General features: G+C 44.0%; 2 protein-coding genes across 2 annotated transcripts in view; both read right to left on the reverse strand.

Annotated features, from left to right (window-relative positions):
• antxr1c (ANTXR cell adhesion molecule 1c) overlaps positions 1–4353 on the reverse strand; it is a 41486-nt gene extending 37133 nt beyond the window's left edge. The window contains 1 exon segment of the mRNA XM_042707719.1: positions 3176–4353. Within this exon segment, the coding sequence (XP_042563653.1) occupies positions 3176–3336 (161 nt within the window). The 5' untranslated portion in view covers positions 3337–4353.
• A 10599-nt stretch (positions 4354–14952) lies between these two features.
• Positions 14953–20000, reverse strand: part of LOC105893923 (retinol-binding protein 3-like) — a 6088-nt gene continuing 1040 nt past the window's right edge. The window contains exons 1-4 of the mRNA XM_012820386.3: positions 19755–20000; positions 18380–18570; positions 17232–17374; positions 14953–15939 (exon numbers count right to left, since the gene is read on the reverse strand). The exon at positions 19755–20000 is cut by the window's right edge and continues 1040 nt beyond it. Of these exons, the coding sequence (XP_012675840.1) occupies positions 15614–15939; positions 17232–17374; positions 18380–18570; positions 19755–20000 (906 nt within the window). The 3' untranslated portion in view covers positions 14953–15613. The remainder of the gene's footprint in view (positions 15940–17231; positions 17375–18379; positions 18571–19754) is intronic.

Genomic DNA, 20000 nt, shown 5'->3' on the forward strand with positions numbered 1-20000 from the left:
ATGATTTCCATTGCAATCTGAGTGTGTTGTGTGTGTGGAGTGTGTTGTGTGTGGAGTGTGTTGTGTGTGGAGTGTGTTGTATGGAGTGTGTGGTGTGTGTTGTATGGAGTGTGTGGTGTGTTGAGTGTGTTGTCTATGGAGTGTGTTGTGTGTGGTGTATGTTGTGTGGTGTATGTTGTGTGTGTTGTGTGTGGAGTGTGTGGTGTGTGTGGTGTGGAGTGTGTTGTGTGTGGAGTGTGTGGTGTGGAGTGTGTGTGTGTGGAGTGTGTTGTGTGTGGAGTGTGTGGAGTGGAGTGTGTGGTGTTGTATGGAGTGTGTGGAGTTCAAGCATTGTTGTATGGAGTGTGTGGAGTGTTTGGTGTGGAGTGTGTGGTGTGTGGAGTGTGTGGAGTGTGTTGTGTGTGGAGTGTGTTGTGTGTTGTTGTGTGTGGAGTGTGTTGTGTGTTGTGTGTGGAGTGTGTTGTGTGGAGTGTGTTGAATGTGGAGTGTGTTGTGTGTTGTATGTGGAGTGTGTTGAGTGTGGAGTGTGTTGTGTTGTGTGTTGCGTGTTGTGTGTGGAGTGTGTGGTGTGGAGTGTGTGGTGTGTGTTGAGTCTCTGGTCTCCACGATTGTGAGGCCCTGAGAGTCAGTAGTCTGAGAGTCAGTAGTCAGAGAGTCACACACACACACACTCACACACACACACACACACACACACACTCTCTCTCTCACACACACACACACACACGGCAGCAAACACTGCTTTCTGTGGTGTCCACACACACACACACACACACACACACACACACACACACACACACACACACACACACACACACACACACACACGGCAGGAAAGACTGCTTTCAGTAGTCAGAGAGTGAGTAGAGTCAGTAGTCTGAGAGTCAGTAGTCTGAGGCCCTGAGAGTGAGTGTGTGTGTGTGTGTGTGTGTGTGTGTGTGTGTGTGTGTGAGTGTAGTCTGAGAGTCAGTAGTCTGAGAGTCAGAGAGTGAGTGTGTGTGTGTGTGTGTGTGTGTGTGTGTGTGTGTGTGTGAGTGTAGTCTGAGAGTCAGTACTCTGAGAGTCAGTAGTCTGAGAGTCTGAGAGTCAGTAGTCTGAGGCCCTGAGAGTCAGTAGTCTGAGAGTCAGTAGTCTGAGGCCCTGAGAGTCAGTAGTCTGAGGCCCTGAGATTCTAACAAACAAGAGCAGGAAGCAATCATCAGTAGCTCCGCTGGCAACACCTCAGTCACGGCCGTCAACTCAGAACACGAGCCAAACATAACGAGTCAAACATAACGAGATGCATTTCTGACTAATGACAAAGCCTCTACTCAATCTCTCTCTTTCTCTCGCTCTCCCTCTCTCTCCTCCTCCTCTCCCTGCTCTCTCTCTCACTTGTGCTTGCAGAAAGGACTGTTTTGAACTTCCGCTTGCTGATGTCAGGAACTTGAAAATGATCTGCTAGATCCAACAAGCCCAACTCACACCAAAGAGCCCAAACAGCCATAATTACACCAATCACACTCATAATTCAACTAAGCCATTCGACTCTGGGCAGCAGTACACACTCATCATAGCATATTAACAAACCCATCATAGCATACTAACAAACCCATCATAACATACTAACAATACTAACACACCCATCATAGCATACTAACACACTCAAAATCTCCTTTTAAACTTCAAATCAGCTAGTTATAAAAAGCAAAAAGAGCAAACAGGAAATCCCACCTGCCAATTTCCCCTACTCGTTCATGCTGTGTGTGTGTGTGTGTGTGTGTGTGTGTGTGTGTATGTGTGTATTTCTGACATTTGTGTGTGTGCATGTGTGTTTCTCTCTCCTCCTAATGTGCTCTTGGGCAGTCGCGGGCACCACAGACATTTCCCATGTGGCCGCTGTCTGCGCCAAGGACTAGGCCGTCAAGACCCACTCGGGCCGCCGAGGACATTTTCCTTAATTAAACTGAAATGGATTTAACCCCCCCCAGCCCACCCCCTCCTAAAAACCCATCCCAGCAAGTGAGAACGGAAGCTGCCTTCTGGTGCACATCTAGCTGTGTGTGTGTGTGTGTGTGTGTGCACATCTAGCGGTGTGTGTGTGTGTGTGTGTGTGCACATCTAGCGGTGTGTGTGTGTGTGTGTGTGTGGTGTGTGTGCACATCTAGCGGTGTGTGTGTGTGTGTGTGCACATCTAGCAGTGTGTGTGTGTGTGTGTGTGTGTATTGTGTGTGCACATCTAGCGGTGTGTGTGTGTTTGTGCACATCTAGCGGTGTGTGTGTGTGTGTGTGTGTGTGTGCACATCTAGCGGTGTTTGTGTGTGTGTGTGTCTGTGTGCACATCTAGCGGCGAGTCCTTCTCACATTCCTGCCGCGAGGAAGGCAAACCGCAAAGAAACGAGGCTGCAATCTTTTTTTGGTGCTTACTCAGCAAACCCTGTTCGACACGCACACACACACACACACACACACACACACACACACACACACACACTCAGCAAACCCTGTTCGACACGCACCACCCCTTTCCGCGTCATTACACACACACACACACACACAAACACACACACACACACACACACACACACACACAGCTACACTGATGAGATCATTTTACCTACAGTAATAAAATAAACAACTGTACTTATAAGCTAGCTTTCATAGTGAATATAGTAGGGTGAAGATCAGGACTAAACAATTAACTGAAACTAAGGAGTCGGTTTAGTGTTTTTTTTTTGGTTTTGGTGTTGTGTGTGAATAAAATGTAAAACCTAACAAATTTAAGCAAAAAAAGCTTTCCTTATCAAGTGACTGTATTCCGTATGGCAGAGCCCGTGGAAGCCGACACAAGAGTCCATACCGGCGGAGCTCTATGCATGCTCCTCTTTAAGAGCTGCAGATCCCCAAGTTCATCTCATAATGCACAGGAAAAATCCTCTCACACGACTCCCTCGGTGAAACAAAGTTTCAAGATTTAGGATGCTCTAATGTATTCACTTTGAGAATAAAAGATTAAAAGCGATTGTAACAAATCCAACTCATACAGCGCCGATTCATTATTTGAAATCATATCCACGTATTAAGTCCATCCTGAACTACTACACCAAAATAGCACATGAAACTGAAATCTGACCGATTCCCTTCGCAGGTCTTTCACCACTGAAGAAGAAGAATTCACCTATTTCTATGTACTTACTTGTCAAGAACAAAATACAAGTCGAAAGCGCCTTGGCACGACCTCTCCTCCTCTTCCTCCTCTTCTTGAACTTCGGGCTCCGCTTCCACAGCTGCGAAAGTGAACATAAAGACCCCGAGAAGAACAAGAACGAGAGATGCTTTCCTCAAAAGCCTCGCCATTCTCTTCTTCTTTTTTTCCTCTTCCAAAACTTGTGCTAATTTCCCCCTGGTTGCGAGCAGCGCTTCACATTCTCCCCGGAGCGGAGCGGACCGCGTTGGGATGCGTTAAGTCCTCTCTAGACGCTGCACCTCTGGACGGAGAAAAACAAAAGGGCAGTCAGCGGGCAGCTGTAGCCGCTGGATGTTGGCGCATCAGGAGAGCGATCGGACGCGAACACATACAGGATAAAAAAAAAACACACACACACACACACACTCCACTGCCTGCCGTGCGTAAAGTTACTTTTAAAAAAATCGTAAGAGTCTTCTATGTCGTTGTTGTGTGGAAAACTCTGGACAGAAAATAGATTCACAGGAGTAACAATAAAAAAAACGACGTAAACCCTTTAGTGAAAAAGTGGATATGTTTATCCAATCATTTTAACTTGTAAAGCATGGCCAGTGGAGGGAAACGTGCCGCTTGAGACTTCGCGCGTCCGTTGTGATAAAATAAACCCTTCCGTCTTTTTTGCTGTGAAAAAGAGGACGACATAAAGAACTACTGGTGGAGAAGGAGCGTGTTAGCGTTCGGCGAAATGGTCGTGAAGGGGTGGACGTAGCCAAAGGCGACCTGGTTTCATATTTCTTGCTTAAAAAAAGGGAAAAGGAAAATTAGGTCAAATCCCTGTTCCCGTTCGAGTGTTTCTGACGCAAAAAAACTTCTCCAATAACTTACATTCTTATGTTAGCTGCACCATCTTTCATACCGTAGTTCACCAAAGTACATATGCAAACATCTGCGCAGAGGGAACTATTCCTGTCCATTACAGTCATTTCAGCCGTTTTACTCCTGCTTTCATTGTTCGGCTGTTTACCTGGTCCAATCATCTGACAGGAAGCTGGTTCTGATGGATCACTGGACATCACCGAGACGATAATCTGAGCTGGTTCCGATCTATCACCTGGCATCACCGAGACGATCATCTAATAAATAAATAATAATGGATTTTATTTGTACAGCACACTTTAAAATAGAAAGAAATCTCAAGGTGCTTAACACAGTCACAACAACAATAATACAAAGTAATATAAGTGCTAATGAAGTGCAGAAAATAGGATAATATAATATACCAAAAAAAAGATAATAAATACATTAAAAATAATTAATAAGATTATAATGAGATCGAATATTATGTATTAAAAACAGAGTAATTTTGGACAGAGCAATTGAAACAATGCATTCTAAAAGCAACACAGAAAATAAACTAAAACAAAGACCAGGACTTTAGGTGAAGGCAGAGATAAATAAATGGGTTTTGAGGTTTTTATCTGACGGGACGCTGGTTCGGATCTATCACTGGACATCACCGAGACGATCATTTCGTTGTCATTTTATCACACTGGTATATATCATGAGTATACAATACGCATAGTTTCTTACAACAATGAACAGGACTTTGTGATAGACATTAGGGGAATACTCATAGTGTTCCGGACTTTAAGTTAGATGTGTGTGTGTGTGTGTGTGTGTGTGTGTGTGTGTGTGTGTGTGTGTGTGTGTGTGTGTGAGTTTGCGTGGTTTTGGTGATGTAAAACACAATGAGTGTGTCACGGGCCAGTGTTCGTGTTGTTTCTAATGTGTTTAGCTGTCTTTAGATAGCGTTTCTAATGTGTTTAGCTGTCTTTAGATAGCGAAGGACAATTCATCATTAGCTTGCCCACATGCTTTCTTCCTGATATAGTAAGTAGCAGTAGTTCTCTGAGTAAAACATTCTGATATGTGTGTGTTGTGTAAATATTTGATACGTTGGAAAAGCATTGTGGGAAAGGATGTACTGTTCTATACTGCCAAGGATAAACTAAGACATGCATCGCTACCATAAGGAAGGTAGAGGTCCCAGACAATAACAGTGACTGATGTCACCCCCCACAGTACATCTAGGCTGTAAGCTTAAAGGAGTGGCAGTTTCCATGGCGGGTGGACTATCATTACTATTATTATTATCATCTTCTCAGCTGATGTGTCTGTGCAGTGCAACTCTGAGGAGAACACTAAATGAACGTTGCCTTCAAGAAACAAGCTGAGTCTTGAACTTATGATAGGAAGGGTGCAGAATAACCCAAGCAAAACCAGCCAAGCATGGCTGTATTATTATTACAATATTATATTATATTATTAGTATTATTACAAACTCTTAGAAGGGATGCAGGACTTTAATGTATATAATGGTGGATGTATAAACATTTAACAGTGGCTGTGGTAATAGACTAACTAACAGTGGCTGTGGTTGTGTGGCTGTGTATGTGTATTACACTTAATGTATATAATGGAGAGGGGTGTATGTGTATTACACTTAATGTATATAATGGAGAGGGGTGTATGTGTATTATACTTAATGTATATAATGGAGAAGGGTGTATGTGTATTATACTTAATGTATATAATGGAGAAGGGTGTATGTGTATTACATGTGTATATTTGTATGTTAAATGTAATGGGTCTGGGGTGCTGCCAGGGTTCATATGGGCTGCCTTTAAGGTTCGGTTTTGTTTGTTTGTTTGTGTGTTTTCCCTTTCAAATGTGAGATGCTTTGTAACATATATGTGTAAATTCTATGTATATATGGAATTGCATCTTTAAAAACAAATAAAAAACTTAAATGGCATCAAAAAAAGAAACGAGCTGAGTCAAGAGTCTCACTCAGCTGAGGAGAAATCAACTCTTACAGTAACTGGAATTCCAGTCAGGAAGTCTCAACACACAGCCACTGTTAGGCCGTGTCTATTACCTCTATAGTGCGTACTGCACACTAATCTCAACACTCAGACGTGTCTATTACCAATATAGTGCGTACTGCACACTAATCTCAACACACAGCCACTGTTAGGCCGTGTCTATTACCAATACAGTCTAATCTCAACACACAGCCACTGTTAGGCCGTGTCTATTACCAATACAGTGCGAAGTGCACACTAATCTCAACACTCAGCCACTGTTAGGCCGTGTCTATTACCACAGCCACTGTTAGGCCGTGTCTATTACCACAGCCACTGTTAAATGTTTATGAATCCATCTTGAATGTGCCTATGAGCGGGGGTTGCCTACACGGCATTAGTTGACAGAGGCTGGAGGATGTGGCCAGGTAACACCTGCGTACCTGGGTTCGAGCAGGTGAAGAGGCCTCTCAGGTGTCTCAGGTTAGGGTTCATTCGGCGTCTGGGAGGAACTCCTCAAACACACACAGCACCAGCTGGGCAATAACATCCATAGAAACTGTAGAATTTCACTGTAGCTTCTAGCCTTAAGGTGGCTCAGAGATTCAGATGCCTTCAGCTGATGCCTCTAGACCCAGCCCAGGTTCACATCAGACCCAGGCACCTACACCAGGGCTAGGCCCTCATCAGATCCAGGCTAGGCCCTCATTAGACCCAGGCTAGACCCTTATTAGATCCAGGCTAGATCCTCATCAGATCCAGGCTAGACCTTGGCCAGACTGTAGGCCTACTTTTGTCAGTATTAACACCAGCATTGATGTGCTTCATCACAGTATAGTTATATCATTTAGTTTACAGCCCCCCAAAAAATAGTTTTGGGTGCACTACCTCTTTAAGTGTTCACATGGTATATGGTTACTTTAAAAATATATATATATATTTATTTTTGGGCTTTTTAGCCTATATGTTAAAGAAAGTATTAGTATATTTTATCATGAATGTCTTTTTGTTTTAAGGTTTGTTCCAAAATGCTGTGTGCCCTTAGCCTGGATACCAGACCGAACTTAGCCCCGCCCACAATGTTTTTGGTTGGGAAGTTCGGTCTGGCATTACTCCATTGAGGAGAAATTATCTGCGGCTCGATATCGGCCGTACCAATCAAATTGTTAAGGCGGGCTTTATACGATGATGGACAGATGATCAACAGTAACGTAACCAATCACGTCACCAACACACGAGTTGAATTCGTTTTCAACAAACATGGCTGCCGCTGGAGAGCTGAAATGTATAGATTCGAGTCCATTTAGACATTGACAGTGCATTCATTTTGAAAGAGGAACAGAGAAACGCGATTAAGGCATTTGTCAATCGAAAAGATGTTTTTGCCTTCCTTTCTACGGGATCCGGTAAAAGTTTAATTTATCAGCTGGCCCTGTCACATACTACGTTGTTCTGATTGGTTGTAGGTAACCAATTGAGCGAAGAGGCATTTTTTCTCCTGGTTCGGTTGAAACACGCCCCATAATCACAGCCCAATGGAGCGATATCAGACTCATATTCTGACTAGAATTATGAGTATGACATCGTCAGGCTAGTGTGCCCTGCTTCTCCATGTAGATTGGACTTTGGAAGACAATTAGCAGAGTCAAGAATGTTAACCCAGAAATCTCACGTATATGTTTACATAAGATAAGGAATTGGGGGGTTGTGGAATGTCTTGTTACTGGGCAGAAGTAGAATTCAGCTGAGCTGAAGGTATCCTAAGTGCATCCCAGCGTCTTGACTGTCATACTGTGTAAACATTGTTTAATAAAAGGACTTGTTTTCAGCACGGCACGTCAGACAGACTTAAGGTGTCTGTCTACGTCGGGTCCCGTTCGAAAACCGTCCAGTTCACTTACATGCTGGGTAGTGTTTTTAATCTGCTAACTAACTGTTGAGGGTCTTATCCCTGACACTTTATTTGGATAGGACAGTGAAGTATTTTGGACAGGAAGTAAGGAGGAGTGAAGAGGTGGGGAGAGGATCGGGAAACGACAGCAGGCCGGAATCGAACCTGTGTCCCCGCGGGCATTGTAGCCTGTTATTTTTAGTATAGAGCTATAAAATGAGAGAGCTATAAAATGAATGATAATTCTCTGTAAGACTCTTTGCGTCAGAGGACAGATTCAAAGCCATGGAGGACAGATATGACATGACAGATACAGGGGCGGAGATCCCATTTCGTTGTAGGGGGGGACAATACACGGTAACATTTCAGAGAGTAATTCCTGGGGGGGGGGGGACACAGGAAAAATACAGATGACCCCGCCCCCTCCCCCCGCGACAGAGTTTTGCCATCTTTTTCACATGCAGATGACCCCGCCCCCTTCCCCCCGCGACGAAGTTTTGCCATCTTTTTCACATGCAGGGACGTAATAACTTGTTTTTAAACTACACAGAGGAAAACAAATATCCGACAAGGCAAAATCCACGGCCGATTTTGGAATCCCTGCCGGACGCATGTTTTTAGGTCTCAAAAAGAGGACATGTCCGGGTAGAAGAGGACGTCTGGTCACCCTAATTACTATATTATTCAAAATTATTTATTTGTATTTACAATGGCTGTTGGGGGGGACAACTTTATGGGAGGGGGGGCACGTCCCCCCTGTCCCCCCCGGGATCTCCGCCTATGGACAGATATGACATAGACATCTATCCACCATTTCTTTACACACAGAGGTGCCAGTGATGCCATCCAGGTCTGTAGAGAGAGGCTGGGAAATAGCCTGTGATCTGTCATACATCTAAGCCACCCAGGTCTGTCCAAACCAAACATGCTTAAGACAAGTAGCCTTTTAGATTCTATACCAATGCAACTGCTTATACTCTCCCAGTACTGGTCAAAGCCCAGTTTATGGTTGTTTTGGTTGTGGTTGTTTGGAATGAACTCTGGGTAATTGACCGATCACGAAACTCCTCCCTAGAACGGCCCTCATCCAATCCTTAGCAACTGCTACTAAGAGAAGAAGGTCCGACAACTTTGAGGTCTGAGCAGCATGGTGAAGCAGTGTGCCTACGGGACTTGTAGCTCTGATACAGAGATTAGAGGGATGCGTAGTTTTTTCCCCGCATTTCCAAAGCCCAAAACATAGGAGGAAAGGTGCCGGCGGTGGATTAAACAGTGTGGGAGACCCCACTCCCAACTCAATATACCGAAAAACACACATATGTCTGCTCCAAAGTAAATGAAGCTGCTTGCAGATAGCTATCTATCTAGCGAACTACGCTATCGCTAGGCATGATAACTATCTAGTTGAGAGAACATCCCCAAACAGTTATGGTTCATGACAACTTGTATTATTACCACTACAAGTACATAACTAGTCTCTCCAACAAGTGTTAATGTTAAAATCAAAATGTTAATGTTACTGTCAAAATGTTAATGTTACCGTCTGTAAAATTGCACGCTGATCTATCCTAGCTAGCGATAGCAAACGCCAGCATTGAACGGAACTTTTAACGAACACTTTGTATTTATGCTTGATACAACATTGAACAGAACTTTTATCTAACACTTTGTATTTATGCTGCTGGCGTTTGCTATCGCTAGCTAGGATAGCTCAGTGTGCAACTTTACAGATGTAACATTAACATCGCTAGCTAGGATAGCTCAGCGTGCAATTTTACAGACGGTAACATTAACATTTTGATTTTAACATTAACACTTTAGTTGGAGAGACTAGCTCGAGCTTAACATACTGTATCAATGTTGAACAAAAGGCCATTATGAAGTTTTTTTTATTTTAATCTTTGTAGCATTTTGTGAATGGGCAACCTACTCCTGAGTATCCCAAGGTATGCATAAGGCACAACCTGAGAGCAATAACTTGGCGATCTGATACAAAGCCATAGCATTACATCAGGATCATCATTTTACAAGCAAGTTATCACTACAGTGACTGTGAAATACTTTCAGCAACACACATCCCTTGAACAATAACGTTACTAGCAGCTATCTTGATCCCTATCTGTTCTCTAGCTTGTCACCATCCTAGCTAGCTAGATAGATAGATACCTCCAGAGTCTCTCGCCAGAGACGGAATAAATAATAAGAATAAAGAATCGTTGTAGGTTATTAGCTAGCTTGAAATATTATATACAGATCTTACCCAGTGGTGAAATAACATGACTAGTCTACAAGGCTGTGCTGGTTGCATTTAATGAAGAGGTCGTGGGGTTTCTAATTTTTTTTATTGAGCCCTGTATGCTTTTGCTTCGATAATTGTCGTTGTTGATCTTAATATTTTGGATATATCCTTCCACTGCATATTGCAGTCCCTTTTGCCTTGATCATGGAGGTATTACTCCAAAAAATCATCACTCACACTGACAGCTATAGCGCTTGTCCCCGTACTCGCCATTGCTTTTGGCTTGACAGTTCCGGCAATTGTGTCGGACGTAGCAACAGTAACTAAGGGGGCGGGGCCCTGGCGATCGGTCAATTGAGTTATTGATAACCAGGGTCCTTTGCCCAGTGAACATTTCTTATTTTGGATTGTGGTTAGGCATATATCTCTCAGATGTTTTCAGATTTTTCTTGAGTAAACTTCTCTTGTCAATGATAGTCTGCACTGAACGTCCTCCGAGGAGTTTTACTCCTGCTTTCATTGTCAGACTCGTTCACCTGGTCCAACACCTGCTGGAAAGCTCGTTCACCTGGTCCAACATCTGCTTTCATTGTAAGGCAGTTCACCTGGTCCAACACCTGCTTTCATTGTAAGGCAGTTCACCTGGTCCAACATCTGCTGGAAAGCTGCTTCACCTGGTCCAACATCTGCTGGAAAGCTCGTTCACCTGGTCCAACATCTGCTGGAAAGCTTGTTCTGATGTTGGACGAGGGAAGGGAGGGAATCATGAGTAAGCAGAAGGATTCATACGCCTGTCAGAGGATAAATCATAATATTAGCACACCTGCGGCATATGTACACAACACATACATGATTCCATGAAACATACAATAAAGTATATACATGAAATATACAGAATTAATAGTGGATATAAATGGAGAGAGCCAGCATTTAAAGAATTGGTTGTAAAAGAGCTTAGTGGGCATACAGTGTCCTCAGTAGGTTACTATTGTAAGGATAAGCACAGCAACAGCAAACTATGTCCCTGATGGCATTTGTTTATATTACTGGTGAACAGGCTGGCATACACTCAAAGCAACTGTGAGAGTTAAATGGTGAGGATGTCTAGTAAAAACAGAGTTAAATGGTGAGGATGTCTAGTAAAAACAGAGTTAAATGGTGAGGATGTCTAGTGAACTGTGAGAGTTAAATGGTGAGGATGTCGAGTAAAAACAGTCGAACCAGGGCATTTGTAGTGTGAGGGTAGCTACCTCAGTAATAACTGGTGTTAGCTTGAGATGTTAGCTGGTGTTAGCTTGAGATGTTACTGGTGTTAGCTTGAGATGTTAACTGGTGTTAGCTTGAGAAGTTAACTGGTGTAAGCTTGAGATGTTAACTGGTGATGTTAGCTGTAGGTGTTAGCTTGAGAAGTTAACTGGTGTTATCTTGAGAAGTTAACTGGTGATGTTAGCTTGAGATGTTAGCTGGTGTTAGCTTGAGGTGTTAGCTGGAGAAGTTAACTGGTGTTAGCTGGAGATATTAGCTGGTTTTAGCTGGAGATGTTAACAGATGTTAGCTGGAGATGTTAACTGGTATTAGCTGGTGATGTTAGCTGGAGCTGTTAGCTAGAGATGTTAACTAGAGATGTTAGCTGGTACTCTGTGTTTTGAGTAGCAGCAGTATATTGAGGCGTTAATTAGCGCTAGCTAGAGCTATCGCTCCTCAGAGGGGAGCGTGCGTATGTTCCCACAGCCCAATGTTCACTCAGCCCTATATACCCACCACACTATGTTCCCACATTTCTAAGAGCTTTTTCAAAATTAGGTCTTATGTTCCCACAGCTCTGTGTTCCCACATTTCTAATATTCATTACAAAATTAGGCCCTATGTTCCTACAGTTCCCACATTTCTACCCCTGCCTGGTAGTTAAGGGTTCACCATTCCGTAGCTGGCGATTTGAAGGAGCTAGCTAGCTTCCAAACTCTAACCTTAACCCTAACCCTAGAACATAGGGCTGTGGGAACATAGGGCTGACCCCCCTCAGGGAGGGTAACTCCCAGAGAGGTTAACTGGGTCTGTTTGTCCTGAGTAACACTGATCTGTGTGGGGTCTGCAGGGCCTGCTCAGGTGAGGAATTAGGAGTGTAAATCTGTGCTGCCAATCTCCGGCCTTTCTGGCCACTGCCTTCAGTGAGGATTTACTGTAAGTTACCTCAGCTGCCTGGAGACAGGCTCAAACACGTGGGTTCTCAGAAACATACACACACACACACAGACACACACACACACACACACACGTGTTTCATTGGATTGTTTATCACTGTTCAGTGGTTGCACTCTCTTTCTCTCTCTCTGTGTGAGTTGCGCATGTTCCACATATACTATGTACCGTTGACTGATGGTGGAGCTAGTTGTGTGTGGCCCTACACACACCAAACACTACACAACAAACACTACACAACAAACACTACACTACTCAACCCTAAAACACACAACAAACACTACACTACTTAATCCTAAAACACACTACAAACACTGTACTACACAACAAACACTACACTACTTGATAGGGTTATATGAAACTATGACTTTAATCAAGTATGAATGTATTAATGAAGTGCCTTGTTTTAATAATGACCTTGTATGAATCATGTGCTTATGCAAGCAGGAACATGGCATTTTTAACATGGTGATAAGAAGGGTCGAACTGTGTTTCTTTCGACCTTGTGTAAAACCGACATCCTTGCATGACAAAAAGCATAGTAAGATGACCTTGGACATCAGAGACCCACCACGTGGTTATTATCCCTGCTGACAAAGTGTTTTGGCGTCAGAGAACGCTCACTTCTATCTATATAAACCTTGTGTGATGTGTTTAATTTCGCTTCTCTCTCGTCTGCTGCAGTCTGGGAGTGAGCCCGGGCTCCCTCTCCCGTCTCTCTCTCTCTCTCAGAGAGGGCCTGTGTCTCTCTCTGACCTGCCAGGACGTGGGCGAGCCCGACAGGCTTGTTGTTGTTATATGCAACTCCGGAGTCCTGAGGTAACTTGAGTGAATTTTCACTTAACACTACTCAATCCTAAAACACACTTGCATGTTTAGCATTGTGTAGTGTTGTGTGTTCACTGATGAGTAAGGCATTGTGTAGTGTTGTGTATTCAGTGATGAGTAAGGCATTGTGTAGTGTTGTGTGTTCACTGGTGTGTGTTCATTGTGTAGTGTTGTGTGTTCACTGATGAGTAAGGCATTGTGTAGTGTTGTGTGTGTAGTGTTGTGTGTTCATTGTATAGTGTTGTGTGTACACTGGTGTGTGTTCATTGTGTAGTGTTGTGTGTTCACTGATGAGTAAGGCATTGTGTAGTGTTGTGTGTTCATGTGTGTGTAGTGTTGTGTGTTCATTGTGTAGTGTTGTGTGTTCACTGATGAGTAAGGCATTGTGTAGTGTTGTGTGTTCACTGGTGAGTAAGGCATCGTGTAGTGTTGTGTGTTCACTGGTGTGTGTAAGGCATTGTGTAGTGTTGTGTGTTCATGTAATGAGTAAGGCATTGTGTAGTGTTGTGTGTTCACTGATGAGTAAAGCATTGTGCGGTGTTAGCTGTGTGTGTGTGTGTGGTGTTAGCTGTGTTCTAGCATTGTGTAGTGTTAGCTGTGTGTGTGTGTGTGTGTAGTGTTAGCTGTGTGGTCTAGCATTGTGTGGGTTTAGTTCGGTGTGGTCTAGACTTGTGAAGTGTGCGTTGTGTATTGTGTGGTGTGAAGCTAGATGTGTGTTGCCTGGACTTGTGTAGTGTAAGTGTGCGGTCTAAAATTGTGTGGTGTTAGCTGTGAGTGTGTTTGTGTGTATGTGTGTGCATGCATACGTGGTGTTAGCTGCGTGTGTGTGTGTGTGTGTGTGGTGTTAGCTGTGTATGGCCCGACATTGTTGTCTTCTGGTGGGTGTTAATGTGGAGCATAGTTAGCAGTGTGTGTGAGTGTGTGTGTGTGTTGTCTTCTGGTGGGTGTGGAGCATAGTTAGCAGTGTGTGTGAGTGTGTGTGTGTGTGTGTGTTGTCTTCTGGTAGGTGTGGAGCATAGTTAGCGGTGTTAGCGATGTTACTGTTAGCTCCTGTGGAAACAGTAGTCTCACCTCAGAAGTATTCAGAAACCTAAAGCAGGGACTCTTCACGTTGCTCTGCGGAGATCCGTCAGCACAGCTGTGGTTTGGCTTGTAAACTAGCATACCGCCATCTACTGGACACGTGGGGATACAGCCAGTGCCTCTAAGCAGCCCAGATACAAAGGAGTGGATGGAAATTTCTTGTAAGGAAATGGTTTTAGCTGTGTGTGTGTGTGTGTGTGTGGTGTTAGCTGTGTGTGTGTGTGTGTGTGTGTGTGTGTGTGTGTGTGGTTTTAGCTGTGTGTAATCCTGGACATGTAATCCTGAAATGCATGGTCTTGAGTTAGCTTTGAGTGGCACACACACTCGGGTTTGGCTAAAAATGTCCTCGTGAAGCGCATTGTTAAGCCTAGGAAGTAAAACACGGGTCATGAAGCTGTACAGCAATGTTTGGAAATAATTCAGGTTGAGGCATTAGGCGTGTAATTAGACGGAATAATGGGAGCTTTTCCACAAAGACGTGTCACGCTGTCACAGTGAACATTTACACACACACACACACACACACAGACCTGTCACACTGAACATTTACACACACACACACACACAAAGACCTGTCACACTGTCACACTGAACATTTACACACACACACACACACAGACCTGAACGCTGAACATTTTAATGGAGTTGAGGTGAACATGGTAACTGAACACAACCCAGCTTGTATGTTGTTTTCCCAGATGTTTATTGTTTTGCCATAAGGAACTCCAGATGTTTATTGTTGTGCCATAGGGAACTGACAGAAGCCCATTTTCTTAAACATGTTTTCCCAAATAAACACAACGAACATTTTGTTTGGAAATCCCAGAGTGCATTAATCATAAATTACATAATTCCTCACATGATATCAAGATCCTCAAGTTATGTTGATTTTTTTGTTGTTCATAAATACAAACATTAATTCTTTGACAGGACAAGTTGTATCACACATAATATGATTGCTTTCACAGAACCACAGCAAACGTTTGATCTAAATCACAGCTTTTGGGAGCATTAAGGTGCAAGAATATTCATGACGTACTTCTACTTAAATCAACATTTTGGCCTACTTCTTTTAATCAGTGTCAGTTACAAGCACACAGTACAAACCAGGATGTGTGATACGGGCGTTTTGTGCTGCCAACCGCGAGCGTCAGCTACAGAAGGCTCAGGTGCAGTGCTTGCTTTCTAGAAACTTCCAAACCAATGAGAAGAGCGAGAGAAGCTCTGGACCCTTGCGTGTTGACCCTTGACCCCCCGGAGAGAACTTTAGAGCCTGAGGTGTTTTGGCACTCCAAGGCGAAGGCCGGGCCCCCGCGATCCTTCCGCACGCCGCAGAGCGGAGCTCACTTCTGCCCGGCGAAGTGCTTGTTGAGGATGCCCTTGGCGGTGTCGAGCGCGGCGTCGGCGGGGACGGGGATGTGGGGTGCGATGCCTGCACCCTCCCAGGCGGGACCCTGGGACGTGTCGGAGTGGGTGATGGGGATGCTGAGGAACAGGCTGCTCTCGCCCACGCGGAACGTCACCGGAGGGTGGGAGCCTCCGGCCGTCGTCTCGCCGATGATCATGGCGCGGCCGAGACGCTTCATGATGAAGACGAACTCCTCGGCCGCTCCGGCGGTCACTCCGCTCGTCAGGATGAGAAGGCTCTTCTGGGTCCCGTAGCGCTTACCTGAGGGGGGGCGGGGGGGCACACAGACATGGAGTTAGGAGCTGAGGCTTAGTACTCTAGTCTGTCAGTATATTGTCTACTTACCTGGGCGGGGGGCACACACACAGATATGGAGTTAGGAACTAGAGACGCTTGCATGGTTTACAGGGGAACTGGAGACGCTAGCATGGTTTACAGGGGAACTAGAGGCTAGAGACGCTAGCATGGTTTACAGGGGAACTAGAAGCGCTAGCATGGTTTACAGGGGAACTGGAGACGCTAGCATGGTTTACAGGGGAACTAGAGGCTAGAGATGCTAGCATGGTTTACAGGGGAACTAGAGGCTAGAGACGCTAGCATGGTTTACAGGGGAACTGGAGATGCTAGCATGGTTTACAGGGGAACTGGAGACGCTAGCATGGTTTACAGGGGAACTAGAGGCTAGAGACGCTAGCATGGTTTACAGGGGAACTGGAGACGCTAGCATGGTTTACAGGGGAACTGGAGACGCTAGCATGGTTTACAGGGGAACTAGAGGCTAGAGACGCTAGCATGGTTTACAGGGGAACTGGAGACGCTAGCATGGTTTACAGGGGAACTAGAGGCTAGAGACGCTAGCATGGTTTACAGGGGAACTAGAGGTTAGAGACGCTAGCATGGTTTACAGGGGAACTAGAGGCTAGAGACGCTAGCATGGTTTACAGGTTTATTCGTTGATTCTTATCTGTGGAGGTCCACATGGTGGGTTACTCAGTCTGTCTGCTGTCTGATCACCTGAGGTGGGATAAGGAACTAGTAGCTTCCTGGTTTAGTCTGTAGTTATTCTGACTGGTTTAGTCTGTAGTTATTCTGACTTGAGATGGTCCAAATGGAGACAGACGTGGCATTAGACACCATGGAGACAGCACCATAAAGACAGCACCATGGAGACAGCACCATAGAGACAGCACCATGGAGACAGCACCATGGAGACAGCATCACCATGGAGACAGCACCAGACGTGGCATTAGGCACCAAGGCTAACTGGTATGTCTGTGGTCTTTTCCCCTGAAAACTCAAAAGCCTCTTACCTCTTATCTCTAACCTCTTAGAGGAATGAAATAGTTTTACTGGTCAGATAGCGTCAGTCTTATCTCTAACCTCTTAGAGGAATGAAATAATAGTTTTACTGGTCAGATAGCGTCAGAAACAGATGTGGTGGGAGGTGACATAGAGGAGCGGAGAAGTGGAGGGGGGAGAAAAAAAGGAAGACCAGAGAGAGGAGGATGGTGGAGGAGATAAAAAGAGGAGGAAGAGGGAGAAGCCAGTGTCACCTGTAAGTTCTGGCAGAGTGACCATCACTTGTGTCGTGCCGGTTGGTCTGTCGTAGAGTTTGTCGAGCACAATCTCCTTGTCTGCGTCAAAGAAGTAGGAGCAGAATCCGGCAATGGAAGTGGTGGGGCCGCCAACGTTGTTCCTGCAACACAGTCAGTGTCAACATGATCAATAATCAACAATATCAATAATCAACATGATCAATAATCAACAAGATCAATAATCAACAACATCAATAATCAACATGATCTATAATCAACATGATCAATACTCAACAATCAACATGATCAATAATCAACATGATCAATAATCAACAACATCAATAATCAACATGATCTATAATCAACAACATCAATAATAAACAAGATCAATAATCAACATGATCAACAATCAACATGATCAACAATCATCCTGATCAACAATCAACACAATCATCCTGATCAACAATCAACACAATCATCCTGATCAACAATCAACACAATCATCCTGATCAACAATCAACATGATCAACAATCAACACAATCATCCTGATCAACAATCAACATGATCAACAATCAACACAATCATCCTGATCAACAATCAACACAATCATCCTGATCAACAATCAACATGATCAACAATCAACACAATCATCCTGATCAACAATCAACATGATCAACAATCAACACAATCATCCTGATCAACAATCAACCTGATCAACAATCAACATGATCAACAATCAACACAATCATCCTGATCAACAATCAACACAATCATCCTGATCAACAATCAACACAATCAACACAATCATCCTGATCAACAATCAACACAATCATCCTGATCAACAATCAACATGATCAACAATCAACACAATCATCCTGATCAACAATCAACATGATCAAGTCTGATTTAAAATACAGGTGGTCATATAATCCCTTTTGTTCAATTAGTTGTATTATTTAAAGCAGAGTATGTGGGGGCCTGTGTATTATTTAAAGTAGGGTAGAGTATGTGTAGAGTATGTGGGGGCCTGTGTATTATTTAAAGTAGGGTAGAGTATGTGGGGGCCTGTGTATTATTTAAAGTAGGGTAGAGTGTGTGGGGGCCTGTGTATTATTTAAAGTAGGGTAGAGTATGTGTAGAGTATGTGGGGGCCTGTCTGTCTTACCTGAGGTCCACGATCAGAGCGTCCGTGTCCACCACCTTATTCCAGACGTGCTCCACGACCACCTGGGCGATGGCTTTCACCTGCTCAAAGTCTCCGAACATGTCGAAGCGCAGGTAGCCAATGTTGTTCTCTAAGATGTCCGTGTGGAAGGACACCTTGATCAGCTCGATGAACATCTCTGGCGTGGGGTTCTGGAAAGCAGAGAGTTCTTACTAGCCAATTAGCTCAAGCTACCGCTAAATAAAACACAACTTTCACTCTGAATGCCTGATACAAATGATCCCAAGCTACCGCTAAATAAAACACAACTTTCACTCTGAATGCCTGATACAAATGATCCCAAGCTACCGCTAAATAAAACACAACTTTCACTCTGAATGCCTGATACAAATGACCCCAAGCTACCGCTAAATAAAACACAACTTTCACTCTGAATGCCTGATACAAAACAGCTCACCCAAAACCACCCCACCTCCCCCCCGGCCCGGCCCGGCCCGCCCCTATGGACTGCACTCTTAACACTCCACCCTGCAACTATTGATGCACCTCAATGTATATATTTCTTTTTTAATTTACTCAGGGATATTTATTTATCTATTTATTAATTGTTATTTATTATTATTTAGCTGTGGCAGTTAATGTCCACAGCAACTTAAGTTTTTAGCTGTCTGTTGCTGCCTCTACTGTCTCGTTGTTTTTGTGACAATGACAAAAAAAGTACTTTGAACTTTGAACAAATGATCCCAAGCTAACGTTAAATAAAACACAACTTTTACTCTGAAAGCCTGATACAAATGATCAAAAGCTACCGCTACATAAAACACAACTTTCACTCTGAATGCCTGATACAAATGATCCAAAGCTACCGCTAAATAAAACACAACTTTGAATGACAACTTACACATTTAGCCTAATTCACTGTAGCTTTTGAGGATGGTTCTTTTTCAGCTTTTACTTCTTCACTTTGTGTTTTTATTTGACATTAAAAACTAAATTAACACCAACGTTTAGCTTAACATGAGAGACAACCTAGGTTTGTTGCTACTGGTTTTTGGGTATGATAGCCATTTTTGAATGGACAGATAGAATTAACACTAAATCATTATTTAATAATGGACTATTAACACTAAATCATTAATTAATAATGGACTATGCTACATATAATGAGTTTCCTCTTTGAATGGTCTGAGAGTGGTGTCTGCCTCCTGTGAAACTAAACACAGATTCAGCAGACGCTCCATAATGTCGCATTTATTCACTGTGAATAATAATAATACAGCATAATAATATGAGCCTCGTTTTTGACTTAAAGACTGCTCTCTCTCTCTCTCTCTCTCTCTCTCTCGCACACACACACACACACGCACACACTCACCATAGGAGGCAGTGCAGGCGTGTTGCTGGTGGTCGTCAGGCTCTTGTCCCCAGACAGCTTCTGCAGGTCGGCAGACAGCTTAACCTCCAGATCCTCCTTTGAGTTGATCATGTCGTACTCGCCGCTTGCAGCCAGCGCAGCCAGCTTCTCGGACACGTCCGCTCCGACGCTCTCGAAGGCGTAGTTCTCGGCGACGAGCGCCCCAGAGGCCTGCAGCAGCTCGGGGATCTGGGCGCGCAGGTTGAT

This window comes from Clupea harengus, chromosome 1 (genome assembly GCF_900700415.2).
Source record: "Clupea harengus chromosome 1, Ch_v2.0.2, whole genome shotgun sequence".
Taxonomy (NCBI): Eukaryota; Metazoa; Chordata; class Actinopteri; order Clupeiformes; family Clupeidae; genus Clupea; species Clupea harengus.